At 42.0% G+C, this 27,130-nt stretch overlaps 1 protein-coding gene across 5 annotated transcripts in view; it reads right to left on the reverse strand.

The window, feature by feature from the left end:
• The window catches only part of zmym2 (zinc finger, MYM-type 2), a 177,608-nt gene that overhangs the window by 98,878 nt on the left and 51,600 nt on the right, over positions 1–27,130 (reverse strand). For all 5 annotated transcript variants that reach the window (XM_068033682.1, XM_068033687.1, XM_068033685.1 and 2 more), the window contains exons 4-7: positions 21,851–21,936; positions 19,368–19,452; positions 18,487–18,775; positions 9,831–10,011 (exon numbers count right to left, since the gene is read on the reverse strand). In XM_068033682.1, coding sequence (XP_067889783.1) covers positions 9,831–10,011; positions 18,487–18,775; positions 19,368–19,452; positions 21,851–21,936 — 641 coding nt within the window. The remainder of the gene's footprint in view (positions 1–9,830; positions 10,012–18,486; positions 18,776–19,367; positions 19,453–21,850; positions 21,937–27,130) is intronic.

Consider the following 27,130-nt stretch of genomic DNA (forward strand, 5'->3'; position numbering starts at 1 on the left):
CAACCTGCAAGTCTTTGGCTGTGGGAGGAAACCAAAGCATTCGGCAAAAACCCACGCGGTCACAGGGAGAACTGGCAAACTCCGCACAGGCAGTACCCAGAACTGAACCTGGGTCACTGGAGCTGTGAGGCTGCGGTGCTAACCACTGCGCCACCCTACATCGTTACATTCTCAAAGAACTCTAGCAAATTTGTCAAACATGATTTCCCTTTCACAAAACCATGTTGACTCGGTTTGATTGTGTTAAGCTTTTCTAAATGTCCTGCTATTTCTTCCTTAATAATGGACTCGAGCATTTTCCCCAACAACCGATGTTAGGTTGACTGGCCTATAGTTTTCTGCTTTTTGTTTCCCTTCTTGAACAGGGGCATCACATTAGTGGTTTTCCAATCCACTGGGACCGTCCCGAAATCCAATGAATTCTGGAATATTTCGACCAATGCCTCCACTATCTCTGCAGCCACTTCCTTTAAAACCCTTGGATGCAGGCCATCAGGTTCTGGCGACTTGTCTGCCTTTAGTCCCATTAGTTTGTCAAATACTTTGCCCCTCATGATAGAGACTGTTACAAGATCTTTCCTCCCATTAGCTCCTTGCTTATCGGATATCTGTGGGATGTTTGTAGTGTCCTCCACCGTGAAGACCGATGCAAAATATTAACATAAATTATCTGCCATTGACCTGTACCTGGTTATCAATTCTCCAGTCGCATCCTCCAACTGTCCCACACTCACTTTAGATGCTCTCTTTTTATATACCCATTGAAGTTCTTGCTGTTAGTTTTTATATTTTTGCCAATTTATTTTCATAATCAATTTTCTCCCTCTTTATAAGCTTTTTAGTCATCTGCTGCTGGTTCCTAAAAAATTCCCAATCCTCTGGCCTATCACTAGTTTTTGTCGCTTTGTATGCCTTAGTTTTTGATTGACTGCCTTTGTTAACCACGGGCGGTTCATCCGTCTCATCGAGTCCTTCTTTTTGACCGGGATAAGTTTTTGCTGAGCGTTATGAAATATCTGCTTAAATGTCTAACACTGCTTACCCACTGACCTTCCCCTCAGTCTATCTTCCCAGTCCGCTTTAGACAACTCTTTCTTCATACCTCCGTAATTGCCCTCGTTTAAGTTGAGGACACTGGTTTGAGACCCGAGTTGCTTACCCTCAAACTGAATTTGAAATTCTACCAGGTTGTGACTGCAACCCCCTAGAGGATCCTTAACTACGATATCTTATTAATCCGACCTCATTACACATTGCTAGATCTACAACAGCCTGTTCCTGGTTAGGTTCTGCAACGTATTGCTCGAAGTATCACTGATGAACTCCATAAATTCATCTTCCAGATTACCTCTACCAATCTGATTTGTCCGGTCAATATGCAGATTAAAATCACCCATGACAATTGTAGGGCCCTTCTAACACGCCTCCAATATTTCACAATTTATACTTTGTCCTACAGTGAGGCAACTCTTCAGGGGCCTATAGATGACACCCACCCATGACTTCTTCCCCTTGCTATTCCTTATTTCCCCCCCAAACTGATTACACATCACAATCTACTGCACCTATATCACTACTCACCACCTCACTGATACCTCCCTTGATTAACAAAGCAGTACTGGTGCCAGTGCCCCACGAATTGGAACCCATTTCTCCCACACCAATCTTTGAGTAACACCTAGTTTTTGCCTACTGTCCCGGAACGTCGAATACCCTTGAATATGGAGTTCCCAGTCTTTGTCACCCTGCAATCACATCTCTGTAGTAGTTATCAAGTCATATTCATTTATTTCTATTTGTGCCGCCAGCTCATCTATCTTGTTACAAACGCTGCGCGCAGATAAAGACCCTTAGAACTTGGACTTTTTACCATTATTACTTACTCATTTTGGTTCGAATTTCTGCTGCACTCTTCTGCTTATATTTTCTGCCCCTTCCTGTCACACTTAGATTACCGTTTGCCTCTTCACTACCCTGCACCTCTGCTCTCATTTCTTTTTGATTTTTTAAAACTTACCTTCAATTGAACCCTTCCCCCCCCACCCCCATTAATTAGTTTAAAGTCCTATCTACAACCCTAGTTATATGACTCGCCAGGACATTGGTCCCAGCATGGTTCAAATAAAGCCCGTCCCAATGGAACAGCTCTCTCCTTCCGCAGTACTGGTGCCAGTGCCCCATGAATTGGAACCCATTTCTCCCACACCAATCTTTGAGCAACGCGTTTTCACATGGCTCAGGTAGCAATCCGGAGATTGTTACCTTCGAGGTTCTGCTTTTTAATTTAGCCCCGAGCTGCTCATAGTCCCTCAGCAGAACCTCTTTCCTAGTCCTACCTACGTCGTTCATACCTACGAGGACCACGACAACAGGATCCTTCCCCTCCCACTTAAGTTCCTCTCCAGCCCAAAAGAGATGTCCTAACCTTAGCACCAGGTAGGCAACACAGCCTTTGGGACTCTGTCTTTGCTGCAGAAAACAGTATCTATTCCCCTAACTATTCTATCCCCTATACTACTACATTTCTCTTTTCTCCCCCCACTTGAATGGAACTCAACCACGGTGCTGTGGTCAATTTGCTCATCCTCTCTGCAGTCTGTGCCTTCGTCCACACCCGGAGCAAGAACCTTGTACCTATTGGATAAGGGCACTGACTGAGGCTCCTCCAAAGCTAAATTCTGGATCCCCATCTGACTGCCGCACTCGTAGTCACACCCTCCTGTCCCTGATCACGGTCCAAATTTGATGTAATTAATCTAAAGGGGTATGACTGCCTCCTGAAACAGTGTCCAGGTAACTCTCCCCCTCCCTGATGTGTCACAGGGTCCGCAGCTCAGACTCCAGCTCATCAACTCTGAGCTGAAGGTCCTCGAGCAGCCAACACTTGCTGCAGATGTGGCCACTGTGGATCGCACCGTCGTCCACCAGCTCCCACATACTACAGCGGCAAAACATTGCCTGCCCAGCCATCTCTATTCTACTTAATTAATTAATTTGGATGTTAAATAGTTGGATGCTTGATTTGAATTAAATTAAAAGTACCTGTTGAAACAATCAATTGTAATCAATACTTCTAGTCCTGCTCTGTGTTTATACTCTTATTATAACACTTACTATTACACTACCACGATTGAAATAAAATTACCCAGCTCCGAATTTGAACCAATACCCTCCCTGCTGGTCCCTCTCCATATATAAAATCTGGAGTATCTGTACAGTTTTGGTCTCCTTATTTAAGAAAATTGCATCAGCTGTTCAGAGAAGGTTCACTCGACTGATTGCTGGGATGAAGGGGTAATTTTATGAGGAAAGGTTGAACAAGTTGGGCCTATATCCAATGAGATGTAGAAAAATGATGTGATCGTATTGAGACATATAAGATCTGAGGGGTTTTGACAGGGTGGATGCTGAGAGAATGTTTCCCCTTGTGGGGGAGTCTAGAACTAGGGGACACAGTTTAAAATTTAGGGGTCTCCCATTTAACAAAGAACAGTACAGCACATGAACAGGCCATTCAGCCCTCCAAGCCTGCACCGATCTGGATGCCTGTCTAAACTATTGAGAATATGATGAGAATATTTTCCTCCGAGGGTCATTAGTCTGTGGAATTCTCTTTCCCAGAGAGGAGTGGAGGCTGGGTCATTGAATTATTCGAGGCTGAGTTAGATTGATAATTGATTGACAAGGGAGTCAATGGTTATGGGGAGCAGACAGGAAAGTGGAGCTGAGGCCACAATCAGATCAGCCATGACCTTACTGAATGGTGCAGCGGACTTGAGGAGCCGTATAGCCTACTCCTGCTCCTAATTCTTGTGTCTTGCTCTTTCACGACAGTCAATATTGTAAGAGCAGCTTATGACTGTCATCTGATTATTCAGATTAAACAGCTTTGCTGCTCACTCTCAAATATTCAATATTTTATTAAGAAAATGGCTTGGATAAATAATGCCATATCACATCTCTTATAAGAATAAGAATAGCAAATATGAACAGGAATAGACCCTGCAGCTCTTTGAGCCTGCTTCACCATTCAATAAAATCATGGCTAATCTTCTACCTCAAGTCCACCTTCCTACACTATTCCTGTACTAGTGAATCATCATTGCACCCCCTCTAAAGCAACTGTATAATTTCTTAGGTAAGGAGATCAAAACTGCACACATTACTCCAGGGTGGGATCTCAAGTCTGCTCCGCCATTCAATAAGGTCATGGCTAATCTGATTGTGGCCTCAGCTCCACTTTCCTGTCTCCTCCCCATAACCCTTGACTCCCTTGTCAATCAATAATCAATCTAACTCAGCCTTGAATAATTCATTGACCCAGCCTCCACTGCTCTCTGGGGAAGAGAATTCCACAGACTAATGACCCTCAATATAATTGCAGTGAGACTTTTTTAGTCTTGTACTCCAATCCCTCTGTAATGAAGGCCAACATACCATGTGCTGTCCTAAATGCTTAGCGTACCTGCAGGTTACCTTTCTATTATCCATGTAAAAGGACAACCAGGTTTCTCTGAATACCAACATTTATATTTATTATTTAAAAAATATTCTGTTTTTCTACTTTACCTACCAAAATTGACAACTTTACACCTCCAGATTATATTCCATCTGCCGTGATCTTAGCCATTCACTTAACATCTCTATATCCTTTTGTAGCCGCTGGTTCCCTCACCTAAGTCAGTGATATAGATAGTAAATAGCTGAAGCCCAAAGCACTGATCTTTGCAGCACTCCACTACTTACACTCTGCCATCACATAAATTACCTATACTAATACTAATTTCCTTAAGTCCCTCATTCTCACTAGATCCTTGGCTCCTCACTACTTCTGGAATAGTTTTTGTGTCTCCCACCATGAAGACAGATAAAGTATTCATTAACGTCTCTACCATTTTCTTAAACCCCATTATAGGGCTGAATTTTATTTGCGTGCCGCACATCACGCGAGGATGCTTTGAAGTCGGCGGTCTTCAGGTGTGGATGCGCCACCGCTGAGCCCCCGCGATATTTTGCAGGGGAGGCTCATTAAAAAGGAGGCGGCGGAGCGGCCACCCCCAATGTCATAGAGGGGGCAGCCACTCCAGCCCCGGCAACAGCATCTGGCACCACCGCACAGGCGCTGGCACTATTTTTAAAGGCTTCAAGCCCTTTTAAATTCAGACTGTGTGCAAAGTAAAAAGGAAACATTTATTTACAGATCGAAGCCGAGACAAGGAGGGCAAAGTAAAAAGGAAAATTTTATTTTCAGATCGAAGCCCCTCCCCCACCCCACAGCCATTTCATGTTTTTTTTACACACTGGAAAACCTCTTCTTCCTGATCAAATTTGTCCCCCGAACTTTGTAACTTTGCCCTTCAACCCCTTCCTACCACCCCCTCAGCCAATTGAAACAGTTTTCACCACTCCCCTACCCCTCCTGCCATGAAATTTTCACTCCTCCCCCCTCCCCACCAGTGTCTCGCCTCGGAACTCTGAACGGATGCCGGGACAAGCTAAGTAGATGTAAATATATTTGCATTGATTTTAATATTTAAACGAAGGCCCCACCGCCGAGCGGTGGTCGGGCCACACCGAGGCCTTGCTGCCGCCGGTAAAATACAGCAGGGCTGACTCGGCATCAGGGGTCGTGGCGGGCCACTCCCTCAAGTATTAAACGGGCCCCACCCCATAGCCCGATGTCGAGGGACTGGTAAACTTCAGCCCATAATTTCTCCTGTCTCTGCCTCCACAATACCCACATTTACTTTCGCTAATCTCTTCCCTTCTGCATAGCTACAGAAGCTGTTACAATTTGTTTTTACGTCGATTGCTAGTTTACTCTCATTCTCTTTTTTAATCAATTTCTTGGTCATCCTTTGCTGAATTCTGGAACCCTCACAATCCTCAAGGTTTACTACTCTTTGTGGCAACATTACAAGCCTCTGCCTTTAATCTAACATTATTAATAGGAGCTAGAGTAGGCCATTTGGCCCTTCGAGCCTGCTCCGCCATTCAACAAGACCATGGCTGACCATCTACCACAACTCCACCTTCCTGCATTATCCCAACATTGCATAATTCCCCCAGTACTCAAAAATCTATCGACCTGCTAGTTAGCCATGGTGAGGCCGCTTTTGTCGTGGGGTTATTAATTTCTTGAGAATGTGCACTCATTGGGAATTATTAATTATTTCTTTAAATGTTTGCAATTGCTTATCTGCGATCGTATTTTTCAATCTAATTTTCCAATCTATCATAGCTAGCTCGTCCCTCATAACTATGTAGTTTACTTTGTTCAGATTTAGGACTCTAGCTTCGGCCTTAACTAAATCACTCTCAAACTCAATATAAAGTTTTATCATATTGCGATCACTCGCCTCCAAAGGTTCCTTTACTACAAGATCAATTAACCCTGTTTCACTGCACAATACAAGACCTAAAACAGCCTTTACCCTAGTTGGTTCCTTGGCATATTAATCTAGAAAATGATTTTGAATGCATTCCATGAACTCGTCCTCCCTACTTGTACTGCAAATGTGGTTTGTCCAGTCTATATGATGATTGAAGTCCCCTATGATTACTGTATTAGCCTTGTTACATGCACCTCTAATTTCCTGATTTATATTCGGCCCGATACTACAACTACAGGTAGGCATCCTATAAACTACTTCTACCATTGTTTTCTGGCCCGTGTTGTTTCGAAGCTCCACCTAAACTGATTCAACCTTTTGATTTTACGAGCTAGGCTCCTTTCTCTCTACTGTCTTTAACCCATCCTTTATTATTAGGGCTACCTCACCACTCCTTTTCCATTTTGGCTATCTCTTCTAAAAGAGAAGTATCCTGGAATTTTTAGTTCCCAAACTGAGTCACTCTGCGACCTCATCTTCATAATAGCTATTAGATCAAACCCAAAAACATACCAAATCACTCCATAAACAACGAACTACTCTGTGAAGTGCAAGAATTGATATTAAAAGTGTAGCCCCTATTTTGCATACAGCAAGGTACCACAAATAATGAAATAAATTAATCATTTTTTTGGGAGGGCAAGAATGAAGACCTAAAACTCTCTGCTCTTCTTCAAATAGTTCTGTGGCAATCTTTAGATCCAGCTGAACAGCTGGAACAGGCAGATGGAACATGGGTTAATATTTCATAAGAGCAGCCACATTCATGGCAATACTGCACTCCTTCAGTACTGCACTGGAGCACAAATCTAGATTATGTGCTCAGGTCCTGGGCTGGAGCTTCAACCTAGAATCATCTTATTCAGAGGTGAGTTATTACCATCTAAGCCAAATTAACACATTATACTTAAATGTACTAACCTACAACTATTAAAATAAAATATTAAAACTAAATTTTGAGAGTTTGGTGAATAAAAAGCTACTGCATTATATTCCACATTAACAATGTCAAAACATATGACTCACTATAACATATATTTAATAATGTGTTGGAAGGTTTAGTATCCAAAGGGAGGTAAGACCACAGTTGTTCCCAATTTATTATTCATTTCATGGGATGTGGGTGTCGCTGGCAAGGTCAGCATTTGTTGTCCATCCCTAATTGCCCTCCAGAAGGTGCTGGTGAGCTGCTTTCTTGAACCGCTGCAGTCCATCTGGCGTGGGTACACCTACAGTGCTATCAACAATTCAGACTTTGGAATCAAAAACACTATTTCCAAATATACAGATGACGCCAAATTTTATTTTGGTGGGGTGGTAAAGGAAGATTGTTAATACTGAAGACGACTCCAACTTATAATGAGACATGAATAAACTTGAAAAATGGGCATATAATTGGCAAATGAATTTTAATGCAGATAAGCATTATGTATCACATTTTGGCAAGCAAAATAAGGATGCCATCTGTTATTTGGAAATTAAGAATCAAAATGGGGTAGAGTTTAGTTTAGTTTAGAGATACAGCACTGAAACAGGCCCTTCGGCCCACCGAGTCTGTGCCGACCATCAACCACCCATTTATACTAATCCTACACTAATTCCATATTCCTACCACATCCCCACCTGTCCCTATATTTCCCTACCACCTACCTATACTAGGGGCAATTGCTAATGGCCAATTTACCTATCAACCTGCAAGTCTTTGGCATGTGGGAGGAAACCGGAGCACCCGGAGAAAACCCACGCAGACACAGGGAGAACTTGCAAACTCCACACAGGCAGTACCCAGAATTGAACCCAGGTCACTGGAGCTGTGAGGCTGCGTTGCTAACCACTGCGCCGCCCTTAGAGGTGCAAAGGAATATGAGTACAAATGTATAAATCATTAAAAGTAGGTATGCAGGTTTATAAGACCATAAAAATAGCAAAACAAGCACTAGAATTTATTTCTAGAGGGAAAGACTTCCATCAAACCTGGATTATACCAAACTTGAGTACTGTGTATAGTTCTTGTCACCATATTATGGAAAGAAACATAACAGGCATTGGAGAGGGTGCAAAAAAGATTAACAATGACCATATAAGAACTTTGAGGTTATATTCATCAAGAAAGGATGAACAGGCTGGGTCTCCTTTCTCTTGAAAAGAGAAGACCAAGAGGTGATTTAATAGAGGTCTTTAAAATTCTGAAAGATTTTGCTTGAATAGACACAGAATGTTTCCACTTATGGGGTAAGAGAAAAACTAGAGGTCATCAGTATAAGACAGTCACCAAAAACATCAAATAGGGAATTCAGAAGTAATTTCTTTACCCAGAGTGGGGAGAATGTGGAATTCACTATCACAGGGAATGGCTGAGGCGAGTAGTACAGATGCATTTAAAGGGAGGCTGGATAAACACAAGAGGGAGAAGAGAAGCGAGAGTTATGCTGATAAAGTTAGAAGTCAAAGAAGGGAGGAGACTTGAGTGGTGTATAAATACTTGCATGGACTGGATGGGCCAAATGGTCTGTTTCCATGTTGGTGTAGTATATTTCAGTCTATGCAAGTAAACATTTTAATGGGAGAAGACCTTAAACTAAGGCCTGAATTTTATTAGCGCACTGTGGTCCGCAGCGGCACGCTTTGAACTCGGCGGCCTTCTGACACGGAAGTGCCACCGCTGAGCCCCTGCTATATTATGCGCGGGGGCTCATTTCAATAGAGGGGGCGGCTGCCAGGTCCCCGGCAACGGCGTCTGGCGCCAACGCACCGCCGCCATTTTTAAAGTGCTTCAAGCCCTTAGCAAAGATTTAAATTTTTAAAAAGTACATTATAATTAATTTAATAATAAATATTTAGGTGATGGAGGCCCTTTCTCAAACCCCCCCCAATGGTCTTTGCATTGCCCTATACGAACAGGTCTTATTTTATGCCCAACCCAAACTTACCCCCACAACGTCCTCACTGCTGCCCTTCAAACTCTTCCCACCATCCCCACAGCTAATAAAAATTGTTTTCCCAGCTCCCCCACCCCTCCCGCCCTGAAAATTTTATTCCTCCACCCCACCGCCCCCCCCCGCCCAACTAGGTTCTCGCTTTGGAACTCCATATGTAGTTCCGAAGGCACGCGAGGTGCCAAAGGCGGCCGTAAAATCAGCGTGGAATGGCTGCCACCATCAGGTAAGTTCATTTACATATAATTTATGTTAATTTAAATATTTAGTTGAAGGCCCCACCGCCAGGCAATGGGGGACCGCACTGATGCCCCCCCGCCACCGGTAATATGCGGCGGGCCCTTCTCAACTTCGGGGATCGAGGCGGGCCTCTCCCACTGCGACCCACGGTGTCGAGGGTAAAATTCATCCCTAAATGTCAAACAAACCATGTAGGCTCAACTATGTTTAACTGGCGCAGAAAAATTCAAATGCAACCAAGTCTCAAACAATAAAAGCATACCTCAGTCATTTTGCCACAAATTGTACATTTCCCATAATTTCCTTGGGTAACATGACTTGTATGTGCTGGAATCTTTTGTTTTTCTTCGTAAAAAGATAAGCAGGACGTACTGCAAAATTCCTGGAATGTTTCACTGGAATCTACTTGTGCAACAATTGTTCCCTTTGTATTAGTTATCTCTCTGCAAAACAGGATAACAAGACTCATCAGTACATCAAAAGCATTATAAAAAGATTAGAAATGAAAAGCCCATGGAAGGAAACATGGTCTCACAAAAGGAGAAGCAGGGACTTCTTTGCTCACTTACAAAATACTGGTGCTGCTACAAACCTAACAAATGCATTGTCAACTAAAACTGGACGGCACAGTGGTGCCATGGTTAGCACTGCAGCCTCACAGCTCCAGCGACCCGGGTTCAATTCTGGGTACTGCCTGTGTGGAGTTTGCAAGTTCTCCCTGTGACTGCGTGGGTTTTCGCCGGGTGCTCCGGTTTCCTCCCACAGCTGAAGACTTGCAGGTTGATAGGTAAATTGGCCATTATAAATTGCCCCTAGTATAGGTAGGGGAATTGAGGGAAGGTGGGTATGGGGTAGGAATATGGGATTAATGTAGGATTAATATAAACGGGTGGTTGATGGTCGGCACAGACTCAGTGGGCCGAAGGGCCTGTTTCGGTGCTGTATCTCTAAAAAAAAATTTTTTTAACAATATACAACAGGAAGTGACTAAAAACTATTAGTCTATAATTTTCAGAGGATAGAAGCTTAAAATACTCCAATGAGATCTACCTGCGCGAGAGAAAAAAAAAAATCAATGCCAGTGGGGCCAGCCCTGAACTGTTCACGAATGCAACATAAACATGCTGCTACAGTTTTGGGTACTGGTTTAAACTAGAATTTCTAAGACAATAAAAATGATACATTACAAAGTATCCTGATTAAAGATTCAAATTACACAATCTTTCATACATTTTGAATAGCTTCCTGAATATTTTTACTTGAAGACTGTCTTTTTCAAAAGACTGGCTGTTTCCTAAAGCTATCACTGAGGGTAGGTGCTCTGGTCTGAGCATGTGCAGTTTGCACAATTTCGCAACATGCATCAGTAGAATTCCCAGTGCAAACAGAAGGTTAGCTCAGCTCAATTTGAATTGAGGAAACAAAAAGTCATAAATCCCAAGTTATTTCAAAACAATATGGAGGACAAATTTTCAATGTTTCAGTTCTGTTTCACATTTAAACCGTTAGATTTTCAAATCTATCATGAACTGCTTAATTCTACTCTTAACCAGACAAAGAAATAGGTGATTATTCCTCAGTATAAACAAAATAGATACTGTTAAAGTAAACATTTATGGAAAAAAATTCTCAATGGAAAAGTAAAAATGTCTTTGCCCAACTACCACAAATATTCTTTTTCCTCAAATGGTTTTAAATTTAACTGCAAGTTAACATAGTTTGAATTATTGTGTTAGCTTGGCTGTTTTTCCCATAAATGCCTTGGTTTGCCATAATTGGTTGCTGTCTATGTCATTACTGACAAACTTCTTGCCCCATCCAAGTGCAGCTTCCGATATAGTTTATTTTTGAGTCAAGCATTCACTCTCAGCTCTTTCGCTTGCGGTCAAACACTGTAGCGTGAGCTCATTATGTATTTGGGATTAAAAAAGTGAGCTTTAGAACTCATGAAGCTTATTCATCTTTTTGGAGGGAAATATTACAACTTTTTGTTGCATGGCTCACTGTTTATGGAGGACCTGCCACTATTAAGTGTCAGTATAGTATTGTGTACCAAAATATAGGAATAGCATAAACATGTTTTTTTTTAATTCTTTGAGACAATGGTCAAAGCAATGTAGGGGTCTTGAAAATTCTGCAATTTTCTGTTCAATAAATTTTAATAATTCAATAAATTAGCCATGTGCTTACAGACTGTTCCAGGGATAGTGTTATGGAAGTGCCTCAGTGTTTTGTTATATATATTTTTTGAGGATCCATTTTTGAAAGATGGATAAAATGTTGAACTTTGGGGTTTCCAAAGGGGGTCATGTAAAGGCCACTTGACTTTGAAAAACAGTCCCTGGAAATGTTTGTAAAAGGAGCACAGAGCAGTCTGGGAAACCACTTGACTTCCAGCAACAACAACAATAATCATCCTTTCCGGGAAACCACCTGACTTCCAACTCAATAAACAACAGAGAACCTTGGACACCTGGAGAAACTGTTTACAGAAAGAGTGACAGGTCAAGATTGATGGAGGTCAAAAGGTTGAATTGCTTTGAGTTGGGGTTGAACTGTATAAAAAGGGAGAGAAGAGAATTCCCAAGGAAGGAGAGAAGACCACAACCCAGCTCAGCTTTCCAACACCTCTCCAAAAGGCCCTGAGAAGTCCACTGTGTCAACTCATCTCGTCTCCCGTCCTTGAAGAAAAGCCAGCTAAATTAATTCTCAACGCTGCCTGAAAAGAACTGTTCTAAATGATCCCAGTGTGTCTGTGTGTACTCGGAAGCCAGACTATATGCCAGTTTTTGAACACAACATATTTCACCTCCAGCCCAAGTGTTTTTTTTTGTCTGTAAGAGAGCTCTAAAAACAAAAATCTCTATTTTTCTGGTTAGTGTGTGTGCGTGTGAGTGAGAGAGTGAGAGAGTGAGAGAGTGAGAGAGTGAGAGAGTGAGAGAGTGAGAGAGAGAGTGAGAGAGTGAGAGAGTGAGAGAGTGAGAGAGTGAGAGAGTGAGAGAGTGAGAATGTAAGGGCTAAGGTAAAAAGGGAACTTTAATATTTCGGTCTGTGTTTACACTTTGCTTCATTACTGGTTAAGACTTGTTTTATAATAAACAGATCATTTTGTTGCTTATTCAAGAAAGCTGGTTGGTGTGTTTTATTCTGGGATTAAAAATAGAGTCGATGATTGACTGTATCAGCAAGTGGGAAAAAATTTAAATATACGTTGTGACCCATAGAGAACTGGAACAAGAACAAACAGTGCACTCCTCCCATCTTGGTCGTAACAAGAGGAAGAGTGGAATCTTTACATTTCTCTCCTTTTATCTCTCCCAATTTTGCTGCCAGACCTCATAATCCCCTTTCCCTTCCCATCCCTCAGTATTCATACCAGTAATGGGTGCCAGCCTTGGCTCAGTGGTAGCACTCTCATCTGAGTCAGAAGGTTGTGGGTCCAGGTCCCACTCCAGAAATTAGCACAAAATCTAGCACACACTTCAGCACAGTACTCCTGGATTAGACGTTAATCCGAGGTTCTGTCTGCCTTCTCAGGTGGATGTATAAGACCTCACGGCGCTACTTCAAGGAAGAGTAGTGGAGTCCCCTCAGTGCCTTGGCCAATATTTAACCCTCAAATCAACATCACTGAATCTACGGATGATATGGTCATTATCGCAATGCTGTACAAAAATTGGCTGCCATGTTTCCTACATTACAACAGTGACCATGCTTCAGGAATACTTAATCATCTGTAAAGCACTATAGTCATAAATGCCCTGAGGTCATAAAAGGTATGATATAAACTCAAGTCTTTGTTTCTTACTTGTAAATCTGGAGTGTACCCCAGCAGGTCAAACCCCATGTTCCACCCCCCAGTGAAATCACAAGATACCCACTGTAGTGCTGACAAACTCCAAGATGCCCATCCCTAGTTCTTCGATATCTTCCATGACCTACCTGCTATGCTGCTAAACACAACTATCCTAGGCTTTAAAGAAATAAAATAATCAAGGTGACAATTTACTTTTGAAGGAAAAACAGACAATAGCAGAATTTTGATCTTGAAAATACAAGAAATTTTAAAATACCATGCAATAATTGTATTATTCTGTTCAGTCACTGTATAGCAGTAGTCCAGATAAAACCTTGTGTATTACATTGTATAACACTCCAGTTGCAGAAAACAGTGTACCCTGACTCACCATGAGCAACACCATGGTAGACTTGCTGGTAACACATTAAAAATAGCACAATATACACGAATGTGAAGTTACAAATGCAAAACAAACAGTCTTAAAACACCAGAGAAGGTTGAAAGGAGATTTGGTAGAGGTGTTCAAAATCACGAACAGTCTGGGCAGAGTAAAACAGGGAAAAACTGTTCCCATTGGTGGAAGGATCGAGAACAAGAGGGCATAGATTTAAGAAGCAATGGCAACATGAGAAAAAACCTTTCCATGCAGCGAGCAGTTAGGATCTGGAATGCACTACCTGACATTGTGGTGGAGGCAGGATCAATCGAGGCATTCAAGAGGGAATTGGATTGTTATCTGAAAAGGAAGAATGTTCAGGACTACGGGGAGAAGGCAGGGAAGTGGCACTAGGTAAATTGCTCTTTTGGAGAGCCAGTGCAAACACGACAGGCTAAATGGCCTCATTCTGTGCTGTAATAATTCTGTGATTCCGTGAACATTTCAGTTGCACTTTTCACTTTCAACTTGAAATTGACAGGCAAAAAGTTTCATGTTTGAACAATTACAATCTGACTAACCTAACAACCATTAGACTTTTTGGTCTTAAAGGCACAGATCTCCATCTTACAGAATAATATATTTATAATTTCTCTGTTGTTGTAGAACAGAACATTATGTCGTCAATATGCTTTGTTGAATGATAATTTTCTTTAATCCACTGACTGGAGATCTGAATTTATGTTTTTTTAAAAAGACAACATGCCAGCAAAGTCATCCTATCCTTTCAGCTTAAAATGATGATCGCCTAGTTTGCTACACTGTATCCTACATTGCAAAGGACTGTCAGGAGGGAAACGAACTGTCTGTGCATTTCCCAGCAAGAACCAAGGCCCAGGAAGTTTAAAGGAACAACCTGTTCTTTTCAGCAAGCAGAGAAATACTGCTAACTGCCATGTTTGAATCACTGAGTGACTGTCATGTGACAAGCCTCTCCCCCTGTGGTTTTTAAGCTGGTGTTTTCTCTGCAACAGAGAAGTTTTTGAACTCTGATATGAGCAAACCCTAAGTGCGGGTACCTCTCTGTCCATTCCAGCATGTTGACCAACTTCCTTTGGGTTTCTGATTGTAGCCGGAGTATACAATTAGAGGAAATCATCCGCATCGCTATCTCCAAGAGATCCACTGAACCAGTCATCTACCTCTTCAAACTAAAAGCCCAAGGACCACTGAATTCAGCTAGAAGCCAGCCAAAACACCAAATTCCACAGACTGGAGACCTTTTTTTATGGACTCGAACTCAACCAATCTACCTTTCCCCACTCTGTAACCTATTTGTGTATGTGAGAGTGTAAGTCAGCATGTTGTGTATTATTTTATTAGTTCGGTTTAGGTACAATAAAGTTAACCTCCTTCTTTGGTAAATCAAGAAAACATGTCCAATTGGTTCTTGTTATGATCATAGCAAGAACAAAACACCTAATGAATTGGCTAGTCTTTTTTCTTTTGGACCTCCTTATCTCGAGACAATGGATACGCGCCTGGAGGTGGTCAGTGGTTTGTGAAGCAGCGCCTGGAGTGGCTATAAAGGCCAATTCTAGAGTGACAGACTCTTCCACAGGTGCTGCAGAGAAATTTGTTCGTCGGGGCTGTTGCACAGTTGGCTCTCCCCTTGCGCCTCTGTCTTTTTTCCTGCCAACTACTAAGTCTCTTCGACTCGCCACATTTTAGTCCCGTCTTTATGGCTGCCCGCCAGCTCTGGCGAACGCTGGCAACTGACTCCCACGACTTGTGATCAATGTCACAGGATTTCATGTCGCGTTTGCAGACGTCTTTAAAGCGGAGACATGGACGGCCGGTGGGTCTGATACCAGTGGCGAGTTCGCTGTACAATGTGTCTTTGGGGATCCTGCCATCTTCCATGCGGCTCACATGGCCAAGCCATCTCAAGCGCCGCTGACTCAGTAGTGTGTATAAGCTGGGGATGTTGGCCGCCTCGAGGACTTCTGTGTTGGAGATACGGTCCTGCCACCTGATGCCAAGTATTCTTCGGAGGCAGCGAAGATGGAATGAATTGAGACGTCGCTCTTGGCTGACATACGTTGTCCAGGCCTCGCTGCCACAGAGCAAGGTACTGAGGACACAGGCCTGATACACTCAGACTTTTGTGTTCCGTGTCCGTGCGCCATTTTCCCACACTCTCTTGGCCAGTCTGGACATAGCAGTGGAAGCCTTTCCCATACGCTTGTTGATTTCTGCATCTAGAGACAGGTTACTGGTGATAGTTGAGCCTAGGTAGGTGAACTCTTGAACCACTTCCAGAGCGTGGTTGCCAATATTGATGGATGGAGCATTTCTGATATCCTGCCCCATGATGTTTGTTTTCTTGAGGCTGATGGTTAGGCCAAATTCATTGCAGGCAGCCGCAAACCTGTCAATGAGACTCTGCAGGCACTCTTCAGTGTGAGATGTTAAAGCAGCATCGTCAGCAAAGAGGAGTTCCCTGATGAGGACTTTCCGTACTTTGGACTTCGCTCTTAGACGGGCAAGGTTGAACAACCGGCCCCCTGATCTTGTGTGAAGGAAAATTCCTTCTTCAGAGGACTTGAACGCATGTGAAAGCAGCAGGGAGAAGAAAATCCCAAAAAGTGTGGGTGCGAGAACACAGCCCTGTTTCACGCCACTCAGGATAGGAAAGGGCTCTGAGGAGGAGCCACCATGTTGAATTGTGCCTTTCATATTGTCATGGAATGAGGTGATGATACTTAGTAGCTTTGGTGGGCATCCAATCTTTTCTAGTAGTCTGAAGAGACCACGTCTGCTGACGAGGTCAAAGGCTTTGGTGAGATCAATGAAAGCAATGTCGAGGGGCATCTGTTGTTCACGGCATTTCTCCTGTATCTGACGAAGGGAGAACAGCATGTCAACGGTCGACCTCTCTGCACAAAAGCCACACTGTGCCTCAGGGTAGACGCGCTCGGCCAGCTTCTGAAGCCTGTTCAGAGCGACTCGAGCAAAGACTTTCCCCACTATGCTGAGCAGGGAGATTCCACGGTAGTTGTTGCAGTCACCGCGGTCACCTTTGTTTTTATAGAGGGTGCTGATATTGGCATCGCGCATGTCCTGGGGTACTGCTCCCTCGTCCCAGCACAGGCAAAGCAGTTCATGTAGTGCTGAGAGTATAGCAGGCTTGGCACTCTTGATTATTTCAGGGGTAATGCTGTCCTTCCCAGGGGCTTTTCCACTGGCTAGAGAATCAATGGCATCACTGAGTTCTGATTTGGTTGGCTGTTTGTCCAGCTCATCCATGACTGGTAGAGGCTGGGCTGCATTGAGGGCAAGAAAACCTGTCCAATTGGTTCTTGTTATGATCATAGCAAATAAGTAATCAAACACCTACTGAATTGGCTAGTACATTCACTTTAAGAATTAAACCTGTTGTAGTCAAACAAGGGGCAGGAAAAGAGGGAAACCCATCGACCCCTCCTCACTTGACCGTAACATCATCAACTGATATTTAGTGAGTAACAATACTGGAAATCCATTAGACTTGTAATAAAAACAGAATGTCGCATAACTTTCACTGGTGTGCACCAAGCAAGTCATTTTAAAAGGAAATATAGCTTTATAACAAATAAATCACTGCATTTCATTATAGGCTAAGAATTCCCCAAGGAAGTATTCTTTGTGAGGTATCAATCTGCATCATAATTTCACAGGACTGCTTACAGTTCACACACTTGCAGTCAGAAATCATTTCAGTAAAATGTTAACAGCACCAAAACTGTATTATTGTTAGTTAGGCAATCAGATTTACATATTAGCCATTCACTTAACTGAACTGTCAAATGGAGTAACTGTTAAGCAATGGGGCAGAACTTACAGCCAAAATGATAGCAAGTTGAAAACACATGCTATTATTAATGTGTAAATCACCCAGTAGCTTGTAGCAATGAAGTGGTACCCCATGAATTGCATATCGCCACAAGTTACTCAGTGATTTGCACCACAAAAACTTCCGAGAGTTTGAAGAAGTTGCTACATTTGCACATTCATTGCCAACTAAACTCACCACAAAAAGTTAACAATGTAAGGACCTTTTTATTGAGATTTATGCTCCTGCAATGCTACTTAACCTCTCCAGTCCAGAAAGGAAAAAAAAACTTGCAGATAGTAAATTGTTCTTTGAAATTTTTTTCTTAAATTTTCCTTTGTTACTTTTTTTCTCTAAATCCAAACTTTATTTTTCTCTTTATTTCTCGTTCTTCGACCAATTTGAATATTTCACCCATTTCCTCCTCCATGAATCCTGTTTTTTTCATAATCCTTGAATCTCGTTTAAGGAGATAGGCTGTTGATCCCATCATTCACCAAGGTCCCAGATGCCCCTATGTCAGTTATTAATTCACACTTCCAGCAGACCATGAGATACCATGCTTCAGCAAATTTGGTACTCTGGTCACAATTTTCAACATCAAGGACACAGGAAATAGGAGCAGAAGTAGACCAGATGGCCCCTCGAGCCTGCTCCGCCATTCAAAACGATCATGGCTGATCTTAGGCTACAATTCCACTTTCCCACCTGTTCGCCATATCCCTTGATTCCAAGAGACCAAGAAACTGTCTATCCAGTCATATAGTGAATCAGGATTGTATGTGGTGAATAAACATGCGTATCTGCTTCCAAATCATCAATTCTACATAGAACAACAACTTTCAATATATGAAAAAAAAGTTTCTTACTTTTTGCATGTAGTACACAGTTTCTTTGGGGCTGGTTTATGAGAAAATGATGACAAGCAAGTAGTAGAACAGAAGAGATAAGATGAGCCTTTTCTCTGGTATGCTGTTTGACCTTTCTGTAATGGCTTTTTGCAGTGAGCACAAATGACTTTCACAGATGGCTTAGCTTGCTGCTGAAGTCCAGAGGACTGGAAGACTGGTTTTGAAAGAGGCGTCATAGGCACAACAGAATCGGAGACATTCAGTTTACGATTTGTGGGGAATGAAGATGACAGTGATAGCCACGAATCTCGAAAAAAAAAATATTCATATTTGATAGTTAGAGCTACATCACATTTTACCTCATTTTAAAATACAAAATTTAGCAATTCATCAAAAGTTTTTTCAAATCAGTTACTATTTCGCATCTTAATGGAGAATTAGCATCAGAAGCTCAGTTATTGAAAAACGAAGTAATCAACCATACACAACATAAAAATGTATGAATACAATCAAATATTTACCAACCCCTGAAACAAAAATTAACAAGGTGTTGCAGTTCAATTTCTTTAAAAATCAGCCCTTTACATAAGATGTTTTGCAGCTTTTTTCCTTCTATAAAATTTGCTCTTATCCTATATAGATATTTCAATGTACAGCTTAATATTTTACCAGTAAAATGTACTCTGAACATTTATCATAAACTGTGCAAATTCAAAAGCAAATACTTCTTGCTTCAGGAATTATGAAAAATTTAATTAGCAAAGTTTTCCTGCAACAAACTGAACTCCTTAGTTATGGTATAAAAATCTGAAATCAAGCCTTTGCACTTTGTTGGCCACTGTATATCGAATTGTGACAAGTTTGAACTGTTAAAGTATTAAATAACTCAGTTTATTCACCATTTGCAGGATGGCTAGAAGATCCATACACTTCGCTGATTCTTATGGCATTCATGGTCATATCTTCACAGGTTCCATTGTTCACCTAAGAAAAAAGTTTTCTGTTATTCACCAGTCATTGGGTACTTTAAAAGAAACTCTGAAGTTTTACAAGTTTATGCAGTCTTAAAACTGGGTATGCAGTGGAGCAAAGGCAAGGTAACCACTCTAATCTGCAGTAGAATGAAAAACATTGGACTGGAATTATGTTCTTTCACAAAGTATTCCAACGTTGTGTCCAGCAATTGGTTTGCTGACCTAAATAACCATAAAACACCCGAAGTTATTTAACTATAACCAACATAAAACCAAAGTCAAAAGAAAATGTATTCAATATTGTGCATCTTTAGCACACACATTTTACAAATGAATAGTATCACAAATTACTTTTACAAAAAGGAAACCATATCAGGAATAAATTGAAGTTAAGCCTTTTGATGGACAGTGACAAAAGTTTAATTACCATAGAAAATTTGGGCGTGGTTACTAACTTAAGCCAGTAAATTAGTATCATGCTAAAACCTTTGTTTTTATGCAACATGCATGCTCAGTAATGCCCGATGAAAAATGTTTTGGAGTACAAAAATAAGTCAAGCATGCAATCTGTGAATATGCTGAACGACAGGCAAATGGCGTGGTTGAGGCTCATAGCATTGCCCCATTTAAGGTCAAGGACATGAGGGAAAAAGGAACAGAAGATATGTTGACAGGGTGAATTAAAGTATATGGGAGGAGCCTTGCATGGAACATAAAAACTGGCAGATACCAGTTGAGCTGAATGGCTTGTTCCTGTGCTGTGAAATTCTAAGTATATAAAAGGGGTAAAATATATATGACTTTAAAACGGGGAGTAAATTATATCTTTGCATCCTGGTCCAATTATCCCCAGTCCACGAACCCAATTTTACCTGAAAACTATTTTCCTGCTCCTATTCATAACTTCTTCCATAGACAAGCCTTTTGCCAAAAGTACAGCTGATCTATTCTCAAATCTTTCAACCATTTTGCAACATCAGTAAAGGTTATGAACAAGTAGGACAGAATGTTGTCTTAAATTTTGAACTGGATGGCAGGGGAGAGATTGGGAACTCTCCAGATACTGCCACTCTTGTAATGCATTGGTACACCAGTAAGTAGATTAGAAGAGGTCACAAGCTACTCTGCTTGGCATGATGAGCAGGTTAAACTTACTGATGTATTCGACCATGTTCATTTGTAAAAATATATGCCCTCATTTATTAAAGATGTGTCAATGGCAAACATGATTGTCCAAAGCACACTTTCACTGAAACTACTGTTATGACTGTGTTTTTTTTTGTTAAGCATGTTTTTGGGGGACTTAAGTTTTAAAACTGAGAAGGATTCCACAGATGCTGGACTTCCGTGTTTTTTTTTTTGAAAAGAGGTCATCAGAAGGTCTTTTGGACTGGATTTGTAAACAACCCTTACTGGAAGTCACCTTTCTTCAGATAAGTACCCAGCAGGGGATTTTTTGACCTGGGGAAAATTTGTACAGAGAAGTGACAGGTCAAGATTTATAGAGGTCAGGAGGCTTGACTCGAGGTATTGCTTTTGGTTTCGCTTTAGACGGAGAGTTCGGGGTGGACAGCATTTTGAAAGGAGTTTATCATCCTGCCAAGGACAAAACCCCAGCTCAGCCTTTTCCATGTCTTTGAAAAGTCTGCCACCTTTTCCATCGCTTTGAGAAGCTCTTCGAAGCAAGTGTAAGAAATAGAGAAATCGATGCTGCATTCCTCCTGGAAGGCCTGCCAGAAATGCCTGTTGCCACATTTCTCCTAGAAAGCCCGCCATCTGCAATGTCGCCTGAAAAGAACTGTTCTAGAAAGATCTGTGACAGGCGTCCTGGGATGCCAGAACAAAGGGACAACTGACAGCTTTCCATTGCTTCTCTTTTTTCACTTCAAGAATTAGCAAGTATTTGGCCAAAGTATTCTTTTTTGGTAATAGAGCTCTGAACAGAAAATCTCTTTTTCAGTTAACCTGGGGGTGGGGGGGCAGTGGTGTCTGTGAAGGGCTAAGGTAAAAAGGGAACTTTCACATTTCAATCTGTGTGTTAATGCTTTGCTTTGTTACTGGGTATGTCTTGTTTTATAATAAACTGAAAATTTTGTTGTTTATTAAAGAAACCTGATCAGTTCATTTTATTCTGGAATAAAGAGTTGAGTATATGATTGACTGCATTGGTAACTGGGTAAACATTTAAATATATGTTGTGACCTGGGGAAAAGACAATGTACTCCTCCCACCTCGGTCGTTAACACTATGCAAGTGATTATGGGAACTAGCACTTGTAATAGCTGGTTAAAATCTGATAAGAAGACTTGTCCAGTGGAAGAAAATTAAAACTGTAATCTAGTATAAAAGAGATAAAAATAATTTTTTTTTTAAACTTTGAAAATCCAAAAAGCAGAGTTTAAAAATACCTTAAAATTGCTCCTTTTTCTTTCAGAATCTTCGGCCATTTCCTGAGTTCGGACAGTAGTTTTAGATAAAATATTTTGCATGTTTCCTGGAAAATGCCAATGTGTAAACATAAAGAAATGTATTCCAACCGTCAACAAAGGTAACTTGCAGCAGTAGAGGAACATCACTGGTGATTTGTTTAATGTAATTGTGGGCGAGTGTCTGCAGTCCCAAACACAAGATGATGCAAATTGTACAAATACAGCCACTTGGCTATCGATATTTTTCTCAAGTGGTATTGACATTGTAACAAACACTCAATATCGCAAAGGCACTGTGTCCAGCTGAGCCCATGGGACAGGACAATAACCCAATCATGAAACAACACAAATATACCAATACCTCACACCACTGAGCTCATCAAGGTTGCTGTGGGAGGGGTCAGGTGAAAGAAAAATCCAAGTGAGTTGCCTTAACATACCGGGATACGATACACCTTGATTCTTATTCAGTGGCAGATGTTCTACTGAAATAAATGGAGATGTGTGGCAAGCAATGCAAGATGAATTGTTATTTAATAGTTATATTTGAACTCTCTGCAATTCCCATTTCTAATATATTGAGATCTTAGATTTCCTGAGGTATTGTAAACACTGATCCAGAATTTTCTAATACAGCTGCTATGCTAAGCAATATTATATGGAGCACTGTTTATTGGCAATGGAGGTGATTGAGAACATTGGAGCACGTCTGGAATTAATGGGAAGGTGTCCCTGAAATCTGCATATAGAAACCTTGCGGTTATGTTACAAGATTAGCAACCCAGAAGCTGACTCTTCAAATTCTACCATGGTAAATTATTCAATAACTCTGGTTATCTGGCAGCCGGAACCAGGAAATGTGACCATCAAATCTTATGGATTGTCATTTAAAACTAGTTCAACAATATCCTTCAAGGAAAGGAACCTGCCAGCCATTCCCAGTCTGACCTACGTGTCCAGTCCCACATTATCTGGTCAACTCAGTTAAATCAAAAACCTTCATATTCTGTACAAAGCATCACATTGCAAGATGCCCCTCCTCTAGGACCACGAACAATTTCTTCATATAAGCATTTCTTTTTGTAAAACAATCAGATAGTTGATGACTTGCATCAATCCATTTAATTTTCGAGATTACCTTTCTCTCCAGCATTTGTTTCAAGCCAGCAAGGTCAATGCGTAATCTTTCCTCACTCTCACTTGTTCTATCACACAAGGAATGATTATCTACATAACATTTGTTACGACCAAGGCAGGAGGAGTGCACTGTTAATTCAGTCCCACTTCTCCACAGGTCACAACATATCAATAAGTTTTCCCACAAACCAAAACAGACAATTAGATACTCTATTTGTCCCCAGAATAAAGCACACCAACCTGGTTTCTTTAATAAACAATAAAATTTTCCAGCGACAGTGAAGGAACAGCAATATAGTTCCAAGTCAGGATGGTGTGGCGCTCTTGGAGGGGAACTAGCAGGTGGTGTTCCCACATGGACTGCAGCGGTTCAAGAAGGGAGCTCACCACCACCTTCATAAGGGTAATTAGGGATGGGTAATAAATGTTGGCCTTGTCAGCGACGCCCATATCCCATGAACGAATATTTTTAAAAATCTAGACTATTGTAGTCTCAGATCAGAGAGGAAAAAGGGACATGCACTTGAATTACACAAAAGTAGAATAGGCAAGATGTTAGACAGTTAGTCTTTTCTGTTTGTGGAACGTGCTGATTCTCCTCATGCCCTCAAGAGGAAGCTGGACCAGCTCCAGTCTGGGGCAGAAGCTACGTGGATCAACAGTTAATGTACACATGATGGTCCACTCCCCTTCATTTTCTTATGTTCACAGCCACTCATCATAGCCCAGATTTGGACTGGATAATTTTGCCCAATACCCATAATTATTGCCGTCCCTTATCACAAGCACCCAATATTCCTTCTTGTATACTTCATCCTACATTATGATTACTGTTCGGGAACCTGCAGACCACTCCCACTAGTGACATCTTTCCCCTACTTTTTCTCATCTCCACCTAAACCGATTCTACATCCTGATCTCTTGAACCAAGGTCATTTCTAACTATTGCACCAACACCACCTTTACCTAGCTTCATATTCTTCTTGAATGTCACATACCCCCTCAATATTCAGGACCCAATCCTGGTCATTCTGCAGCCACATCTCCGTAATGGCTATCAGATCATATTTATTTACTACAATATGCGCTATCAGTTCATCTTTGTTATGAACAAAGAACAAAGAACAGTATAGCACAGGAATAGGCCATTCAGCCCACCAAGCCTGCACCGATCTTGATGCCTGCCGAAACTAACACCTCTGCACTTCCGGGGCCCATATCCCTCTATTCCCTTCCTATTCATGTATTTGTCAAGATGTCTCTTAAACGTCGCTATCGTATCTGCTTCCACCACCTCCCCTGCCAGCAAGTTCCAGTCACCCACCACCCTCTGTGTAAAAAAAAAAAACTTGCCTCGCACATCCCCTCTAAATTTTGCCCCTCGCATCTTAAAGCTATGTCCCCTAGTAACTGACTCTTCCACCCTGGGAAAAAGCTTCTGACTATCCACTCTGTCCATGCCGCTCATAACTTCGTAAACCTCCATCATGTCGCCCCTCCACCTCCGTCGTTCCAGTGAAAACAATCCGAGTTTTTCCAACCTCTCCTCATAGCTAATGCCCTCCAGACCAGGCAACATCCTGGTAAACCTCCTCTGTACCCTCTCCAAAGCCTCCATGTCCTTCTGGTAGCGTGGCGACCAGAATTGCACGCAATATTCTAAGTGTGGCCTAACTGAAGTTCTGTACAGCTGCAGCATGACTTGCCAATTTTTATACTCAGTGCCCCGACTGATGAAGGCAAGCATGCCGAATGCCTTCTTGACTACCTTATCCACCTGCGTTACCACTTTCAGTGACCTGTGGACCTGTACGCCCAGATCTCTCTGCCTATCAATACTCCTAAGGGTTCTGCCATTTACTGTATACCTCCCACCTGCATTAGACCTTCCAAAATGCATTACCTCACATTTGTCTGGATTAAACTCCATCTGCCATTTCTCCGCCCAAGTCTCCAAGCGATCTATATCCTAGATGCTATGTGCATTCAGATAAACCGCCTTTAGTTTTGTCTTTTAGTTATCTTTGTAACATCGAGTCTCAACTGTTGGTGTGTTCTTAGGTTTTTTCTCTGTCCCTGCCATTCTCTGACCTTCATTTACCATATTACTATTCTGCTCTCCTACCTTGACACTACTCCTTGATTTGCTACATCTAAAGCTTCAGCCCTCACCCCATCTCCACCACGCCCCCATCCCCCATTTAGTTTAAAGCCCTCTCTACTTCCCTAGTTATACGGTTTGCTGGAATATTGGTCCCAGCATGGTTCAGGTGCAGATCGTCCCAACGGTACAGTCCCCACTTTCCCCAGTACAGGTGCCAGTGCCCCAGGAACCAGAACCCACTTCTACTACACCAGTCTTTGAACCATTCAATTCACTAATCTTATGTGCCCGCTGCCAACTGGCACACGGCTCACGTAAAAATCCAGAGATTATCTTTGAGGTTCTGCACTTCAATCTGGTGCCTACCTCCTCATACTGTCTAAACAGAACCTCTTTCCTAGTCCTCCCTATGTCGTTGGTACCTTCATGGACCATGACAACTGGATCCTCCCCCTCCCACTCCAGGTTCTTGTCCAGCCCTAAACAGATGTCCCAAACCCTAGAACCAGGTAGGCAACACAGCCTTCTGGACTCACGCTCTCGGCTGCACAGAACAGTGTCAATCCCCCTATACTATCCCCTACTATCACTACATTCCTTTTTGCTCCCCCGACTTGAATGGCTTCCAGTACCACAGTCAGTCTGCTCAACCACCTTACAGACCTTGCTTTCGTCTACACAGGTTGAGAGCACCTCAAACCTGTTTGATAATTGCAAAGTCTGAGGCTCCTCCACTATTTCTGCGCTCACCTGCCTCACTCATGGTCACATCCTCCTGTCCCTCATTGCTGACCAAAACATATGACCCTGTTCAAAGAGATGTGACAGTCTTCCGGAACAGAGCATCCAGGTATTTCTCCCCCTCCCTTATGTTGCATAGTGTTTGCAGTTTGGCTTCCAGATCAATAATCCTAATCTGGAATTCCTCTAGCTGCTTACACTTTCTGCAAACAGGTTTGTCCTGGATCGTCTTATCATCCAAAAGCTCCCATATACCACAGCTGCAACATAACACCTGTCCTGCCATTGTTACTTATGCTATCAGTTAACTTACTTTAAATTACTTTCTTCATTAACTTAGAATAATTCCTATGTATAGCAGAATTTACTGTGCTTGTTAAATGCTAGTACCACCTACAACTAAAGTTATACTTTTCTTAATTACAGGTGTTTTAGGTATTTATTTTAATTATTTTATTTTGTTTATTTTAATTTATATTTTATTTTAAAGTGTTTTTTTTTTACAGATCAACTTTAACTCTGGTGTCCTAAGCTAGCTATTAACACACTGTCCCTTACACAAAGTGCTTACCAGCCATCAACTTACTAGTTTCCTGTGATGTCAGTTAGTTTTTTCCCCACTCAGTTTCTCCAGCAGCTGAAATGGTGCCGGACCACTGTCGTTCCAGGTAGGCAGGGCCGCGCTCTGATCCCTGGGCTGTATTTATGGCACTCCCGGCTCCGGACTGCCTCTGCTCCACTTCAGGTAGGTCTGCTTGTATCCTCTCCAGTGTGCGCTGCACAGAACCTTCTATGCTCCAATCGAGACGACTTTGTTTCCCAAATTAACGTAAACTTTGTAAATTAATAAAAATAAGGACAGTGTGCATCACTTTATATCTCTGTGCAGTGTTCCAATTACGCTGCGTCATCTTATTCCACTACACCTGGATGGGCACGTGAGATCGGTTGCTTGCAATTCCTGTGCCATGTGAGAACTTTGGGACACTTCATGTGTCTTGGGGACCACGTGTGTAGGATGATGCGTCAGCTCAAGCTCTGGATTTCCAAGCTAAGGGGCAGCTGGAGTCACTGTGGAGCATTCTGGAGGTTAAGAGTTTCCTGGATTGTTTATTCCTGGAGGTGGACATCCCACAGGCAATGAGAATTCAGGATAGTAGATGGGTGGCCATCCAGAAGAGTAGGAAAAGGCAGGAAGGTCAGGAATCTTCAGGGTGCATGCCACATTCAAACTGGTACTCGGCCCTGGAAACTGTTGGGATTGATAGCAGCTTGCA

The sequence above is a fragment of the Heterodontus francisci genome, chromosome 6, assembly GCF_036365525.1.
Source record: "Heterodontus francisci isolate sHetFra1 chromosome 6, sHetFra1.hap1, whole genome shotgun sequence".
NCBI lineage: Eukaryota > Metazoa > Chordata > Chondrichthyes > Heterodontiformes > Heterodontidae > Heterodontus > Heterodontus francisci.